At 41.9% G+C, this 14399-nt stretch overlaps 1 protein-coding gene and 1 pseudogene across 1 annotated transcript; one reads left to right on the plus strand and one right to left on the minus strand.

Annotated features, from left to right (window-relative positions):
* Window positions 1-1215: 1215 nt before the first annotated feature.
* LOC126613634 (uncharacterized) lies at window positions 1216-6894 on the minus strand. The gene is made up of 2 exons (XM_050281215.1): window positions 2759-6894; window positions 1216-1426 (listed from the first exon to the last, which is right to left on the minus strand). The coding sequence occupies exons 1-2, from the start codon at window positions 6892-6894 to the stop codon at window positions 1216-1218; spliced, it is 4347 nt and encodes a 1448-aa protein (XP_050137172.1).
* Window positions 6895-9826: 2932 nt separating this feature from the next.
* LOC126613623 (dynamin-related protein 4C-like) lies at window positions 9827-12182 on the plus strand (annotated as a pseudogene).
* Window positions 12183-14399: the final 2217 nt, after the last annotated feature.

The raw sequence follows: 14399 nt of genomic DNA on the forward strand, positions 1-14399 counted from the left end.
CATATTAGGGGGTCACTGCCTATTCCATTTCTCTATTTCCATAGTTGGTCATGCTTGGTTAATCTGCATTAAGGGACCATACTATGGGCGGTCCCACTTGGTTAATCCGCAATAAAGGATCATACTATCGGATACATGCCTATGGTTCTACTTGGTATATCTGCAATAGGGGACCATACGCAATCTATGAGTGATTATACTTGATATATCCGCGATGGGTGATCATTGCCTGCACAGTTGGATTATGCTTATGATTCTGCTTGGTATATTCGCAATGGGAGACCATACACATTTTAGGGGTGATGAGGATTAGTTGTACTTGGTACATTTCGATAGGAGCCATATTTTAGTCGAATTTCGTTGAGTGGTTCGAAATCCTTACTCTTGCTTATTTCCACATAATTAGTCTCGAACCCTAGATTCGAGTGAATGGGGATTACTCACAGTAGACCTTATGAATATAAATTAGATTTACCATGTTATTACTTATAAATCAAGTAAGGAATTATGTAGGGTTCTTTAAATTAATTCATGAAATGATATGTTACCTCATTAATTGATTAACGTAGTTAAATGTTATTATTATGCATCCTTGATTCATGAAATTGATTAATTTACATGATTGTGGAATGACATTGGTTATGGTTGGTGTTACTATGATTAGATTAGTTGATTAATGTGGATTGAGAATAATATTGTGCTTCATTGGTTCTTTGATATGATACATGTTGTGAATTGAGGTATCATGTTGAAAACGTAGTGATTTATATGATCGATGGAATGGAAATCTTGAATGTCATGTGGGTTTATTTTGTAGCCCTGAACCTGGTAATTTCATGCTTTTCAAGTTCTAATAATTGATTGAGGAATGCTCTGCTTTTATGCTTAAACGTACTGTGATAAACTCAGAGTGTAGTGAATGGTGAACTACGAATGACTTGATCCCATCTTTGGGTACATAGGCAGTCTAACGCAAAGGTTAGATGCAGCCATGAAATAAAAGAAAATGACCGCGTGGTTAAATCATATTATTTTTTGTCTTGTCTCGGAGACGAGACATGATGAATAAACTAAGATGTGCTGATATCACGTGTCGATCTTAGACGTATGTCGGGATCGGGGCATGACAAAAGTGACCACCGCCATAATCACCACCATTGTTGCCACCACCACCACACTACAATTGTGCCACCACCACCACTACCATTGCCATTGTTACCACCATGCCATCACCCCCACCATAAACACAACCGCCACCACTGCTACCACAACTGCCATCATCACTGTTATTGCCACCCCTACCACCGATGTTGCCTCTGCAGCCCAACCACCACACCCCTTTATTGGCACCACCACCACCAGCACCACACCATCACAACCCTTGCCCTTATCACCATTGTCGTCGTCATCACCAATATTGTTACGTCTATTTTTGTCATTATATACAATTATAAATTATCAAACGCTTTTACACTGTTTTTTATACTCACAACACTTCTAAAAATATAGTTCATCAAACACTAAACAGCTTTATTTTGTACCAGATTATTCTTAAAGCACATCAGAAGCAGGTTTTTAAAAAAACACATCAATCTCAAAATGGCCTTAAGATTATGGGTCTTTCAATTGAGGTAAATATATTATGTATTTGACCAAAACGATTTTAAATAATTTGTCATAAGATGACGCGAAAGAAGAACGGAAATGTGACACATGAAATTGAACCAAAGCAAATGATTTTCTTGGGTTTTAACACCCATATATTTTTTTGTTGGTTTATCATTTTCACCAAGCTCCACCTCATCTATAATCTTTATTTATTATGTTCCGATCCCGAAACCAAGCTCCACCTCATCAATAATTAAATAATTTGATGGCATTACTTTTGTTTCCTTTCTCAATTTAAAGGCCCAAACAAGAAACAAAGCAACACTAGAAAAAGACCACTGCTGTATAATGGGTGTTTTAGAAACTCAAAAGGAAAGAAACTCAAAAGCTTCAATTTGTTTGTCGTGCTCTTTTAACTTCCACTTTTACTGTTATACAAGCGAAAACAAGAGAGATTTAATATGAGTAAAGGGATACTTTACTTCTTGAGATACAAGTTTACTGTTGTAATCTAGCAAGGTTTCTTCTAAGGATCTTGGCTTTCTTTATCTGTAAAGAAGATGGGTTTTTGGTTGTTTAATTAATTTCTACCCAGAATTGCAAGATAAAAAGGGATACAAAGGAGAAGACACACACACACACATGTTTTTTTTAAGATGATTACATTTCCTGGATAGAACTGAGAAGATATATAAACTGGCAAACAAGTTTATTTATCTTAGGAAAGTAACAGTATTTCCATATTCACTTTCATGTTATTACAACTTTGATGTCGAAAATTAGAAAATTTAAGGAAGGTGGTTTTCTTATCAGTTAGGGTTTTTTTTTTTTTTTTTTTTTTTTTTTTTTTTTTTTTGGAGAACCTCGGCGGTACGAGGGAAATACCCCTCATAGAACAAGAGAAAAGAAATACAAAAAAGGGGGGGACATGCACCTTACCCCTTTTGAGAAAGGAAATACAAAAGAGGGGGAGACATAGACCGTACCCCTCTTGGAAAAGAAAATACAAGGAAAAGACTGGGCGGACATAAGCCCAAACCCCTCTATAAACCTAAAAGGTAATAACATGCAAGACAAGCTGCAAAACAAAAGGGAATCCAAAAAGGTTAGGAAAAGAAAGGAGAACACACATCAAGAAGAGGAGACAAACCTGTAGGTTGGCATGCCCAAGAAATCTGAGTGCAGAGGAGGAAGGATCTCTATAAGGGGAGTGGAATGCCAAACAAGTGAAGATGATAGAAGCCCTAAATTGGCTAATTTGTCAGCAACAACATTCCTTTCTCGAAAAATATGAGAGCAACGAAAAACCATGTTCTGCAAATGGAGAGTACAATTGTTCCATCGTGTCTGGAGAGACCAAGGGGGAGAGAAAGATCCAGAAGCAAAATATGATATTACACTAGAAGAGTCGCTTTCAAGCCATAAATTTTGCCAGCCCCGCGCGTGGGCCAATTCGACAGCAAGGATGACAGCATGGAGCTCCGCATAGAAAGAAGTACGATGGCCCAAGCTTAGGGAGAAACCACCAAGAAAATAACCTGCAGAGTCACGAAAAACCCCGCCACATGCCGCAGGACCCGGATTACCTTTAGCAAGGCCATCAGTATTCACTTTAACCCAAGAAAAAGGAGGGGGGTGCCAACGAACAGGGACAATAGAATGAGCTTTACAGGAGTTAGGCGATATTCCAAGAGAAACTAAAAGTTGCCTATCCAAAATGCCTCGTACATGGCCAGGGGTGAGAGCTCCAACCTGCCTAATCCAGGCCGAGGTGGAGCGGCAGAGACGTGAGAAGGAGGGAGGTTTGCCTTCAAACTTCACTTTATTACGCATCTTCCAAATAGCCATTAGTAAGAAAAACCCTGAAGCTATCCAGACATTGCGAAGATGTGGAGAAAACCGCTTTGACAGAAAAACAAGCCATAGATCAGAGAGGGAGCCCGTAGGTGGAATAATAGTGCCAAATTGGGTAGCTAGCCAACGCCAAGCACATTGTGCAAATTCACAACTAGAAAATAAGTGGTCGATAGATTCAGAATTCTTGTGACATAGTTGGCATATTGGAGCCAGCGGGATGCCTCGGCGCTGAAGTTGATCCTCCGTTGGGAGCTTGTTGAATAGAATCTTCCAAACTAAAATAGAGTAACGAGGTGGGATGAAAGGACGCCAGATAATGGAAGCCCAACTCTTAACAGGAAACCGATGACGAACAATTTCATAGCCATCGGAGAACGAAAAAACACCAGAAGTAGAAACTTCCCAAATTAAAACGTCCTTATCCTCATCAATTGGAAGAGGCATTTCTAAAATCTCTTTAGTTAGGTCTGGGAAAGTAGAAGAAAAAATAGAAGGAATAACCCATTTTCCCATACGAATAATATTTGAGACCTTAGTACGAGATAAAGAATGAGCAATCTCTGTTGCACCAACGACGTCCACAATAGGCTTATCCAGCCATTTATCAACCCAAAGGGAAGTAGTAGAACCATTTCCAATCACCCAACGACAATTCTGAAACAAGATATGAAGAATGGATTTAATACCAGGCCATATAGAGGATCGCTTATAACTACAAGAATATAGGCGACCATGTAGCTTGAAACGTTCCCGAAGATAAATACTCCAAGGGGAATCAGTAGTAATAATAAGCCATCCAAGCTTTAAGAGAGCAGTAGTGTTAAGAGAGCCAAGGTCACGCAAACCCAAACCACCTTCATTCTTCGGAGCACATATCTGACGCCAAGAAACGGTAACAGACTTCTTGGAGGTTACGTCACCAGACCATATAAAATTGCGAGCACATCTTGAAAGAGGCCTTAGCAAGGAAGAAGGCCACTTATAAACAGAAAAGCTATGCAAGAGCATACTTTGAAAAACTGATTGAGTGAGTTGAACTCTTCCTGCCATAGATAAAAGTTTCCCCTTCCAACCAGTTAACTTAGCTTTAGCTTTATCTGCCAAGGCTTGAAGATAACTCATTTTAGGCTTGCCACAGAAGATTGGAACTCCTAAGTAGACAAAAGGTGCTTTGCCTTCTTTGAAACCCAAGTAACTCTCAACCACAGCTTTGCGATGCCTTGAGGTAGAGCCCAAGTAGAAAGTATTTTTTGCCTTATTGATAAATTGACCTGAGGCTCTACTATATCTATCGAAGAAACCTTGCAAATTACGCAGAGTGACACCATCACTTCTACAGAAAATGAATAAGTCATCAGCATAGAGAACGTGAGAATGAGAGATACAACCTCTTGGAGCAAAAGTTGGCTTAGTAAGCCCATCAAGTTGAAGACGACTCAGGCCCCTTGATAAAGCCTCCTCAGCTAGACAGAAAAGTAACGGAGAGAGAGGATCCCTTTGGCGCACTCCTCGGGAACAAGAGAAAAAACCATGCGGGGAACCATTAATTAGGATGGACAATTTAGCAGATCTTAAGATGGTAGAAACCCAGTCTATAAAACAAGTGGAGAACCCAAAGTTAGTAAGCACCCGCAAAAGAAATGACCAATCTAAAGTATCAAAAGCCTTAGCTATATCAACTTTGACTCCCATATTGCCACCACGAGTTTTTTTGTCAAGCACATTGAAACATTCTGAAACAAGGCCAATACAATCTGTGATACGACGACCAGGTATAAAAGCAGCTTGATGCGGAGAAATAATGCGTTGAACAACATGAGAAAGACGAACTGCCAAAATTTTGGGAATAATCTTAAAGAGAAAGTTTGCCAAAGCAATAGGTCTAAAATGAGTCATGGAAATAGCGTCTTCCACCTTCGGAATCAAAACTAAGAAATTACTATTGGCATTGGGGTATAACCAATTTGATTGAAAGAATTGCTTCACAAATTGAATAACATCAAAGCTGACAATATCCCAACAATGGTGATAGAAAAAACCTGGAAAACCATCAGGCCCTGGCGCACTGGAAGCACTTAATGAGAAAACTGCCTCCTTAATTTCCTCATCAGTAGGTAATGCAGATAAGAGATCATTTTCAGAGTCTGTGACCATCGGCTGGATGACTTCACAAACCTCATCAATACCTGAAGGGGTGAAAGAAGAGCCAAACAAAGTCTGATAGAAATTAACAATATGGTTCTCAATTGCCAGCGGGTCAGTAAGAAGATTGTTTCCATCAAGAATACAACTGATATGAGAGCTGGATGATTTAATACGAGCATAGGCATGAAAGAAAGAAGAATTTCTATCCCCTTTAGTTAACCACTTAACACGAGCTCTATCTTTCCAAAATGCCTCATGCATTTGGAGAGACTCCATTACTGTAGTCTTGGCGACAATCTCCTCCTCGAAAAGATCATTATTTATACCCTCAGTTGAAATTCTTTGTTGAATCATAGAAAGATTATGCCGAGCATTAGCCACTCTATTATGGACGTCACCAAAGACCGAAAAATTCCATTGGCGCAAGCAGGTTTTTAGAGCTTTCAATTTTTGCAGAATGATAAACATAGGACAACCATAGACAACTGTATTTCTCCAGCAATGAGTTACAGTTTCTCGAAAAGATGGATGTTGAACCCACATTGATTGAAAACGGAAAGGACGATGACCACTGCTCAAAACTCTAGAACCAGAGAAAATAAGGGGGTTGTGATCTGAGACTACCTTTGGCAATGCTATGCAGTTAGAATGGGGCCAAGAATCAAACCAGCTAATATCACACAAGGAGCGATCTAACCTTCTTTCAGTGCGACCACGTGACCTCCAGCCATTAGACCATGTAAAGGCTGCCCCAGATATGTTCAAGTGGGTAAAGTTACAAGTCTCAGACATATTACTAAATTGAGCGCATGAAGCTTGGGACGGTCTGCCTCCTCCCATCTGCTCGTAGGCGCCCAGGATAGCATTGAAATCGCCAATAGCCATCCATCGAACTTGTGTTTGTGGGCGCAGAGAGATAAAATCAGCCCACAAGTCTCTTCTTTTGATAGGTGAAGTGCTTGCATAAACAAATGTGAACTGGCTTGGGATATGGTCAAAAGTACAGCGAACCGTAACCTGTTGATCCGAGATAGAAATAATTAAAGGGTATGCACAAGCCGAAGATGTTAGTAACCAAAGGTTGGGAGCAAGAGTTCCTCTAGAATTAAAAGTAAGAGCAGATAGATTTAAAGAATCCCAATAAGCAGCTGAAATAGAATTAAAAGTCACCATAGGCTCCGCAATGCAAACCAAATCCGGGTGATGCAACCGACAGATGTTAGAGAGCTCCATCCGAGAGTCATCGTTACCAATGCCACGGATATTCCAGAAGAGAACCTTCATTTATAACGAGCTGGTATTCCTCGGACCCTACTTGGATATGGTTTATCAGAGGGTTGATTAAGATTGGCAAGCTGTTTTTGTTTTTTCCGTTGACTATTAGATAACACAGGAGTAAAACCATCCATATCACAGCCTTCTATGTGATTGACAATATCGATGACATCCTTAGCTAATGTCGCAACATGTTCAAAACCAGGGGGAATGCTATGGTTGTCATGAGGATCTTGCATGCCAAAATTATTTGGGACATCTGTGTTGCCCAACTGCTGACTATTCTGAGCTACCGTCTCGACCTGCTCAAAGCCAGAAGGAGTGCTAGAGTCGTCACAGAGATCATGTGGGCCAAGATTGTTTGGGACAATGGTGTTGCCCAAATGCTGACCATAAGAAAGACCATTCTGAGGATGTGATCCATCTGGAGACAGCGATCCGGTCATAGAATTGCTAATATGCGAAATCCCAGGAGATTGAATACTAATATGCGTATCAGCGGTGTCAGTCTCTGGTATGACATTGCCAGAAACAGTTGGCGTTATTCCAAGAGGAGACTGAAGAATGGGCTCAGCATTACCATCATCCGCTGCCTCAATACCTGCATGCAACAATTGATCAACCTGTTGAAGAGGTTCAGAAGCATGTGACCCAGAAAAGACATTAACCGGTATTGTTGTATCTTTTATGGGACGATATTCCATGTGCAGTTGACTGCGAGAGTGATCTCTGGTTTTGTTGTCCCCCATGTTACCACCCTTTCGCGTCCGGCTACGAGAACGACCTCTCGACATCTGTTGAAGTTGTCTGCAACTATTAGCCAAGTGCCCTATCAAACCACAGTGACTACATTTGGGCGGTAAATTTTCATAAACCACCTCAACCGGGAAGCCATGACTTTCTCTTTCAACCATAAGAGATGTAGGTAAATCATCTGCAAGATTGACATCAACTAATATACGTGCATAATAACCATATTGCCTTTCCCTTGTAGCTGAATCTAGTTGCAAGGGAGTGCCGACCCCTCTCGCAATTTCCATCAAGTGTCTAGGATGCCAATATTCCTGACTCAAACCAAAAATTTTGATCCATACCTGAGCATGAGTTTGAGGGAGAACATCACCTGGTTTAAAATCTGGCGTCCATTTTTATAACCTGAATAAACCAGTAGCAAGAGTACACGTGCCGCCACCCCATGCCCGTCGCATATCATCTTCCTTATTGAAATGGATATCAAAATAACCTTTACCTATAGGAACCAGGTTCCATGGTGCAGTAGGGCGCCATGCATCTTCTAAGCAAGATTTTAGAGCACCGGTCTTCATTGGCGTAGAACCCTTTTTTAGGAGCAAACGCCCAAGGAGATTATTTTGAAACAACTTCAACTGTTCTTGGTATAGATCCTCGCTAATTTTGACATATGTTTTGTCCCCACGCACAACCGGAGTTGGAAGTTGGCTGAGATGGACGTCTTCAATTGGGATGGAAACCACAGAAGCAAAAGTCCTTGCTTTCAAAATTGGTTGAGCGGGGGGCATATTGGTTGTCGGCATAACCATCTCTGCAAGAAAACCCCATGGACATACGATATTTGTGCCCATGATAATTCAGTTTAGAGTTGTCAACACCATAAAGCAAGGTTGAACGTAGAATAACCTTGGGCGGTTGAACGCAGAATAACCTTGGGCACCCTGAAAAAGAAAAGAAAAAAAAAAAAAAAAAACGCAGATTCTCTGGAGCAATTCGTCGAGCAGGTACAAGGCACCACAACCAAGCAACCAAAGGCAACCAAGAAAACCCCATGGACATACGATATTTGTGCCCATGATAATTCAGTTTAGAGTTGTCAACACCATAAAGCAAGGTTGAACGTAGAATAACCTTGGGCGGTTGAACGCAGAATAACCTTGGGCACCCTGAAAAAGAAAAGAAAAAAAAAAAACGCAGATTCTCTGGAGCAATTCGTCGAGCAGGTACAAGGCACCACAACCAAGCAACCAAAGGCAGATCAAGCTTCCGGCAGGAGGAGGTGCTAGTACCGAAGAGAGCTTTCAGATTGACTGGGGCAATTCGTCGAACAGGTACAAGGCACCTTACTGAGTTCCAAGACTGAGTAGTGAGAGTGAGGCGGAGGTATCATGCGGATGGATTGTATGTCTTTTGTTTTAGTTTCTCACAGATTGCATCCAAAACCGGGTCTTCTAGCAGGGTAAAAATCCGAACCTCAGATTGACTACTCTGTTAGAATATATGATAGAGATCTTACTTTTTTCACGAACTGTAGAATTATCATGTAATGCTGAAACGATTCGGAGAGAGTCGCACTAAAAAGAAATTCTGGAGACCCCTTTCCACCTCAAAAGTTGCACCTTCCCCTTGCTCTTCGATCTCAACAACTCCTTGCTCGCCCGGAATAATCTCGGGCTTTTCATCTAAATCAGCCAAGGCCTCTTTAAGTTCATTAACTAATGACTCATTTCTAACAACAACAAGTTGGGGCTTGAATCTCCTCACCTGATCCACAAGAAGAGTTACATTTGAACCAGCTGCCAGCGCCACAATTCTGAATTTATCTGGGTTCTCCGCCACTATGTCTAATGTCTGTATAAACAACAGAATCCGATCATAATCAACCAAGGTTCTAAAAAACGCTAGGCGCTAGTCGGGCGGCGGGCTAGCGCCTAGCGCCTATGCGGCTAGGCGGCCCCTAGGCGGGCGCCTAGGCGGATTTAGGTAAATGACAACCAGCCGTTTCAAAGGCTCCTAGTAGTATGTATAATCGTTTAGCATTTTGAAGATGCTACATGAAATGTCGTTTTCATGTAGCATCTTCAAAATGCTAAACGATTATACATACTACTAGGAGCCTTTGAAACGGCTGGTTGTCATTTACTTCGATAGGTTTTGCTGAACAATTATACATACAACTAGGAGCCTTTAACCTTAAGGCACTTACTAAAACCAGCTTTCTCACTTCTTCCTGACTGATATCTTCTCTGACAAGTAATCTCGGTTTCCCTTTGGATTTTCACCATTGTTTCGACATCCTATAATTCAGAAACGGAAGGACGAAGGCAAATGGAATCGAGTTACACAGTCTTAAACGGTGAAGGCTCACTCGCAATGGTTCAGGCAGGACTAGACGTAGTACCTCTCAAATGCGCACCCATTGTGTCGTCCTATAACGACAAGATCCGCCCTCTTCTGGATGCGGTAGACAACTTACGCAGCTTGAAGGTGATGGATGAAGGCATTCAGCTGCCAACGATTGTGGTGGTCGGAGACCAGTCATCCGGGAAGTCTAGCGTGCTCGAATCCTTGGCCGGCATCAGCCTACCTCGGGGCCAAGGCATCTGCACGAGAGTGCCTCTTATTATGAGGCTGGAACACCACTCGAGTCCTCAGCCTGAACTTTCCTTGGAGTACAATGGCAGAGTTGATCGTACTGATGAAGAAAATATCGCCAAAGATATTGTGAAAGCGACTAATTCTATTGCGGGGGGAGGTAAGGGAATTTCAAACATGCCACTTACTTTGTTGGTGAAGAAGAATGGGGTTCCGGATCTCACTATGGTTGATCTTCCGGGAATCACAAGGGTTCCAGTCCATGGCCAACCTGAAAATATCTATGATCAGATCAAAGATATGATCATGGAGTATATTAAGCCGGAGGAAAGTATTATTCTGAATGTATTGTCTGCTACGGTGGATTTTACTACTTGTGAGTCAATCCGGATGTCACAAAGTGTAGATAAAACTGGTGAGAGGACGCTCGCTGTGGTTACGAAAGTGGACAAGGCACCGGAAGGACTACTTGAGAAGGTCACTGGAGATGATGTAAACATTGGTCTTGGTTATGTCTGTGTAAGGAACAGGATTGGTGACGAACTGATGAGGAGGCAGCGGTGATGGCTCATGAACTATTTCAAACCCATCCTCTACTTTCGAAGATTGACAAGTCCATTGTCGGCATTCCAGTTTTAGCACAGAAGCTGGTCCAAATTCAAGCAAACAGCATAGCAAGAAATATACCTGAGATAGTGAAGAAGATCAATGACAGGCTGAACTTCTGCATTATGGAGCTGAACAAAATGCCAAAGAGTCTTTCATCGGTTGCTGAGGCCATGACGGCTTTTATGCAAATCACTGGCTTGGCTAAGGAATCGCTTAGGAAGATTCTTTTGAGAGGAGAATTTCAGGAGTACGCGGAAGACAATCGCATGCACTGCACTGCTAGATTGGTTGAGATGCTCAACCAGTACTCGGATGAACTTCACAGATGTGCTGAAACTGATGCAAAGAGCAACTTCTTGATGGAGGAGATCAGGATCTTGGAGGAGGCCAAAGGTATTTCACTTCCGAACTTCCTTCCACGCAATGCTTTCCTCATTATCTTGCAGGCAAAAGTGAATGAAATTTCGAGTATTCCGATTGCATTTGAGGAAAAAGTGTGGAACTACATTGAAGAGGTGGTTATTTCTGTGTTGATGCATTATACGGATAACTATCATCAGCTGCAGCTGTCAGCAAGGCGTGCCGGCCATAGTCTAATGGCCAAGATGAAGGAGAGGTCAATCAAGTGGATGCTGGAGCTTGTAGAGATGGAAAAGCTGACAGATTATACATGTGATGGTGATTATGTTTCCGAATGGAACAAGCTGATGGCTAGTCAAAACGAATTCATTCATGGAGTCTTAACTGATGAGAAGAAGCCTTCTATCATAGATATAGAAGGCATCGGGGAAGTGGAAGTCGGTGTTCTGAGGAAGTACCCGCATGTGTTAGCTCAAGCTTATGACCTTAAAATGAGAATGATTGCTTATTGGAAGGTTGTTTTGAGGAGGCTTGTGGACTGCATGGCATTGCACTTGCAGCTGTCTGTTTTCAACCTTGTGAACAAAGAGATGGAAGCTGAGATTGTGAATGAGTTGTTGGGACCTTACGGTGGGGGAATTGAGAGGATGTTGGAGGAGTCCCCGGCAGTGGCAGTAAAGCGTGAGAAGCTTAACAAAAGCATAAAAAAACTGAGGGATTCTAAGGAGGTAGTGGCCAAGATTATGGACAGCATTGTCACTTATGGGGATTAACTAACTTGCCAATTAGTTTTGAGGGTACTAAAAAATGGTCTAAATAAAAGTATGCAGTCTGTTTTCTTATGTCGTTGGTTATTTGTTTGTGAACTTTTGTTTCAAGTTTTTTCGTTTCCTTTGTGTTCTTGTTATGTGGTAATTTTATGGTTCTGGTAATCCTTGTCAAGTTTAATGTTTTCGATGAAATTTAACTGCAAATTTATCCTACCAGCAGTCAACTACGATATTTTGTTTTCTGCTTTGTGCTTTCATTACTTTTCATTTAATTTGACAGTGAGCCGTCGTGATCTAACAGATAAAAACTTACTTAGATAAAGAATTCAACGCGCATTATAGAAACCCTATTTTAGTGGTGGAAAAGAAGCTGTTTTTCTTTCTTAAAGGAACAAATTCTGGGAATCGCATTAGTTGATTACAGTGTTCTAAAAAACGGCCTAGGCGGCCGCCTAGGCGCTGGGCGCCTAGCAACCGAGGCGTTTTTGGGCAAATCGGGAGGAAAAATCGGGTTGGGCCTAGGCGGCCGCCTAGGCGGGCTGGGCGGCTAGGCGGGTTAGGTGGGCTAGGCGGTCCTAGGCGGTCCTAGGCGGCCCTAGGCGGTCCTAGGCGGTCCTAGGAGGTTTTTTTTATTTTTTATTTTTTATTAATTGCGTGCTTTTTTCTTTTTTGGTTTCATGGTGGTATACTTATGGAAATGGTGTATCTAATTTGCAAATGATGAATTTAATACAAGTTCATCCAATACTTATGGAAATAGTGTACCTAATTTGCATTTTATCATTATTTTATTATCCATACAAGTATAGTTTTTTTTAGGTGTCAATATGCATTTATTTACAAGATATACAAGAAATTTACCTAAATCCGCCTAGGCGCCCGCCTAGGGGCCGCCTAGCCGCCTAGGCGCTAGGCGCTAGCCCGCCGCCCGACTAGCGCCTAGCGTTTTTTAGAACCTTGGTTGATTATGATCGGATTCTGTTGTTTATACAGACATTAGACATAGTGGCGGAGAACCCAGATAAATTCAGAATTGTGGCGCTGGCAGCTGGTTCAAATGTAACTCTTCTTGTGGATCAGGTGAGGAGATTCAAGCCCCAACTTGTTGCTGTTAGAAATGAGTCATTAGTTAATGAACTTAAAGAGGCCTTGGCTGATTTAGATGAAAAGCCCGAGATTATTCCGGGCGAGCAAGGAGTTGTTGAGATCGAAGAGCAAGGGGAAGGTGCAACTTTTGAGGTGGAAAGGGGTCTCCAGAATTTCTTTTTAGTGCGATTCTCTCCTAATCGTTTCAGCATTACATGATAATTCTACAGTTCGTGAAAAAAGTAAGATCTCTATCATATATTCTAACAGAGTAGTCAATCTGAGGTTCGGATTTTTACCCTGCTAGAAGACCCGGTTTTGGATGCAATCTGTGAGAAACTAAAACAAAAGACATACAATCCATCCGCATGATACCTCCGCCTCACTCTCACTACTCAGTCTTGGAACTCAGTAAGGTGCCTTGTACCTGTTCGACGAATTGCCCCAGTCAATCTGAAAGCTCTCTTCGGTACTAGCACCTCCTCCTGCCGGAAGCTTGATCTGCCTTTGGTTGCTTGGTTGTGGTGCCTTGTACCTGCTCGACGAATTGCTCCAGAGAATCTGCGTTTTTTTTTTTTTTTCTTTTCTTTTTCAGGGTGCCCAAGGTTATTCTGCGTTCAACCGCCCAAGGTTATTCTGCGTTCAACCGCCCAAGGTTATTCTACGTTCAACCTTGCTTTATGGTGTTGACAACTCTAAACTGAATTATCATGGGCACAAATATCGTATGTCCATGGGGTTTTCTTGGTTGCCTTTGGTTGCTTGGTTGTGGTGCCTTGTACCTGCTCGACGAATTGCTCCAGAGAATCTGCGTTTTTTTTTTTTTTTTCTTTTCTTTTTCAGGGTGCCCAAGGTTATTCTGCGTTCAACCGCCCAAGGTTATTCTACGTTCAACCTTGCTTTATGGTGTTGACAACTCTAAACTGAATTATCATGGGCACAAATATCGTATGTCCATGGGGTTTTCTTGCAGAGATGGTTATGCCGACAACCAATATGCCCCCCGCTCAACCAATTCTGAAGGCAAGGACTTTTGCTTCTGTGGTTTCCATCCCAATTGAAGACGTCCATCTCAGCCAACTTCCAACTCCGGTTGTGCGTGGGGACAAAACATATGTCAAAATTAGCGAGGATCTATACCAAGAACAGTTGAAGTTGTTTCAAAATAATCTCCTTGGGCGTTTGCTCCTAAAAAAGGGTTCTACGCCAATGAAGACCGGTGCTCTAAAATCTTGCTTAGAAGATGCATGGCGCCCTACTGCACCATGGAACCTGGTTCCTATAGGTAAAGGTTATTTTGATATCCATTTCAATAAGGAAGATGATATGCGACGGGCATGGGGT

This window comes from Malus sylvestris (assembly GCF_916048215.2).
Source record: "Malus sylvestris chromosome 14 unlocalized genomic scaffold, drMalSylv7.2 SUPER_14_unloc_1, whole genome shotgun sequence".
NCBI lineage: Eukaryota > Viridiplantae > Streptophyta > Magnoliopsida > Rosales > Rosaceae > Malus > Malus sylvestris.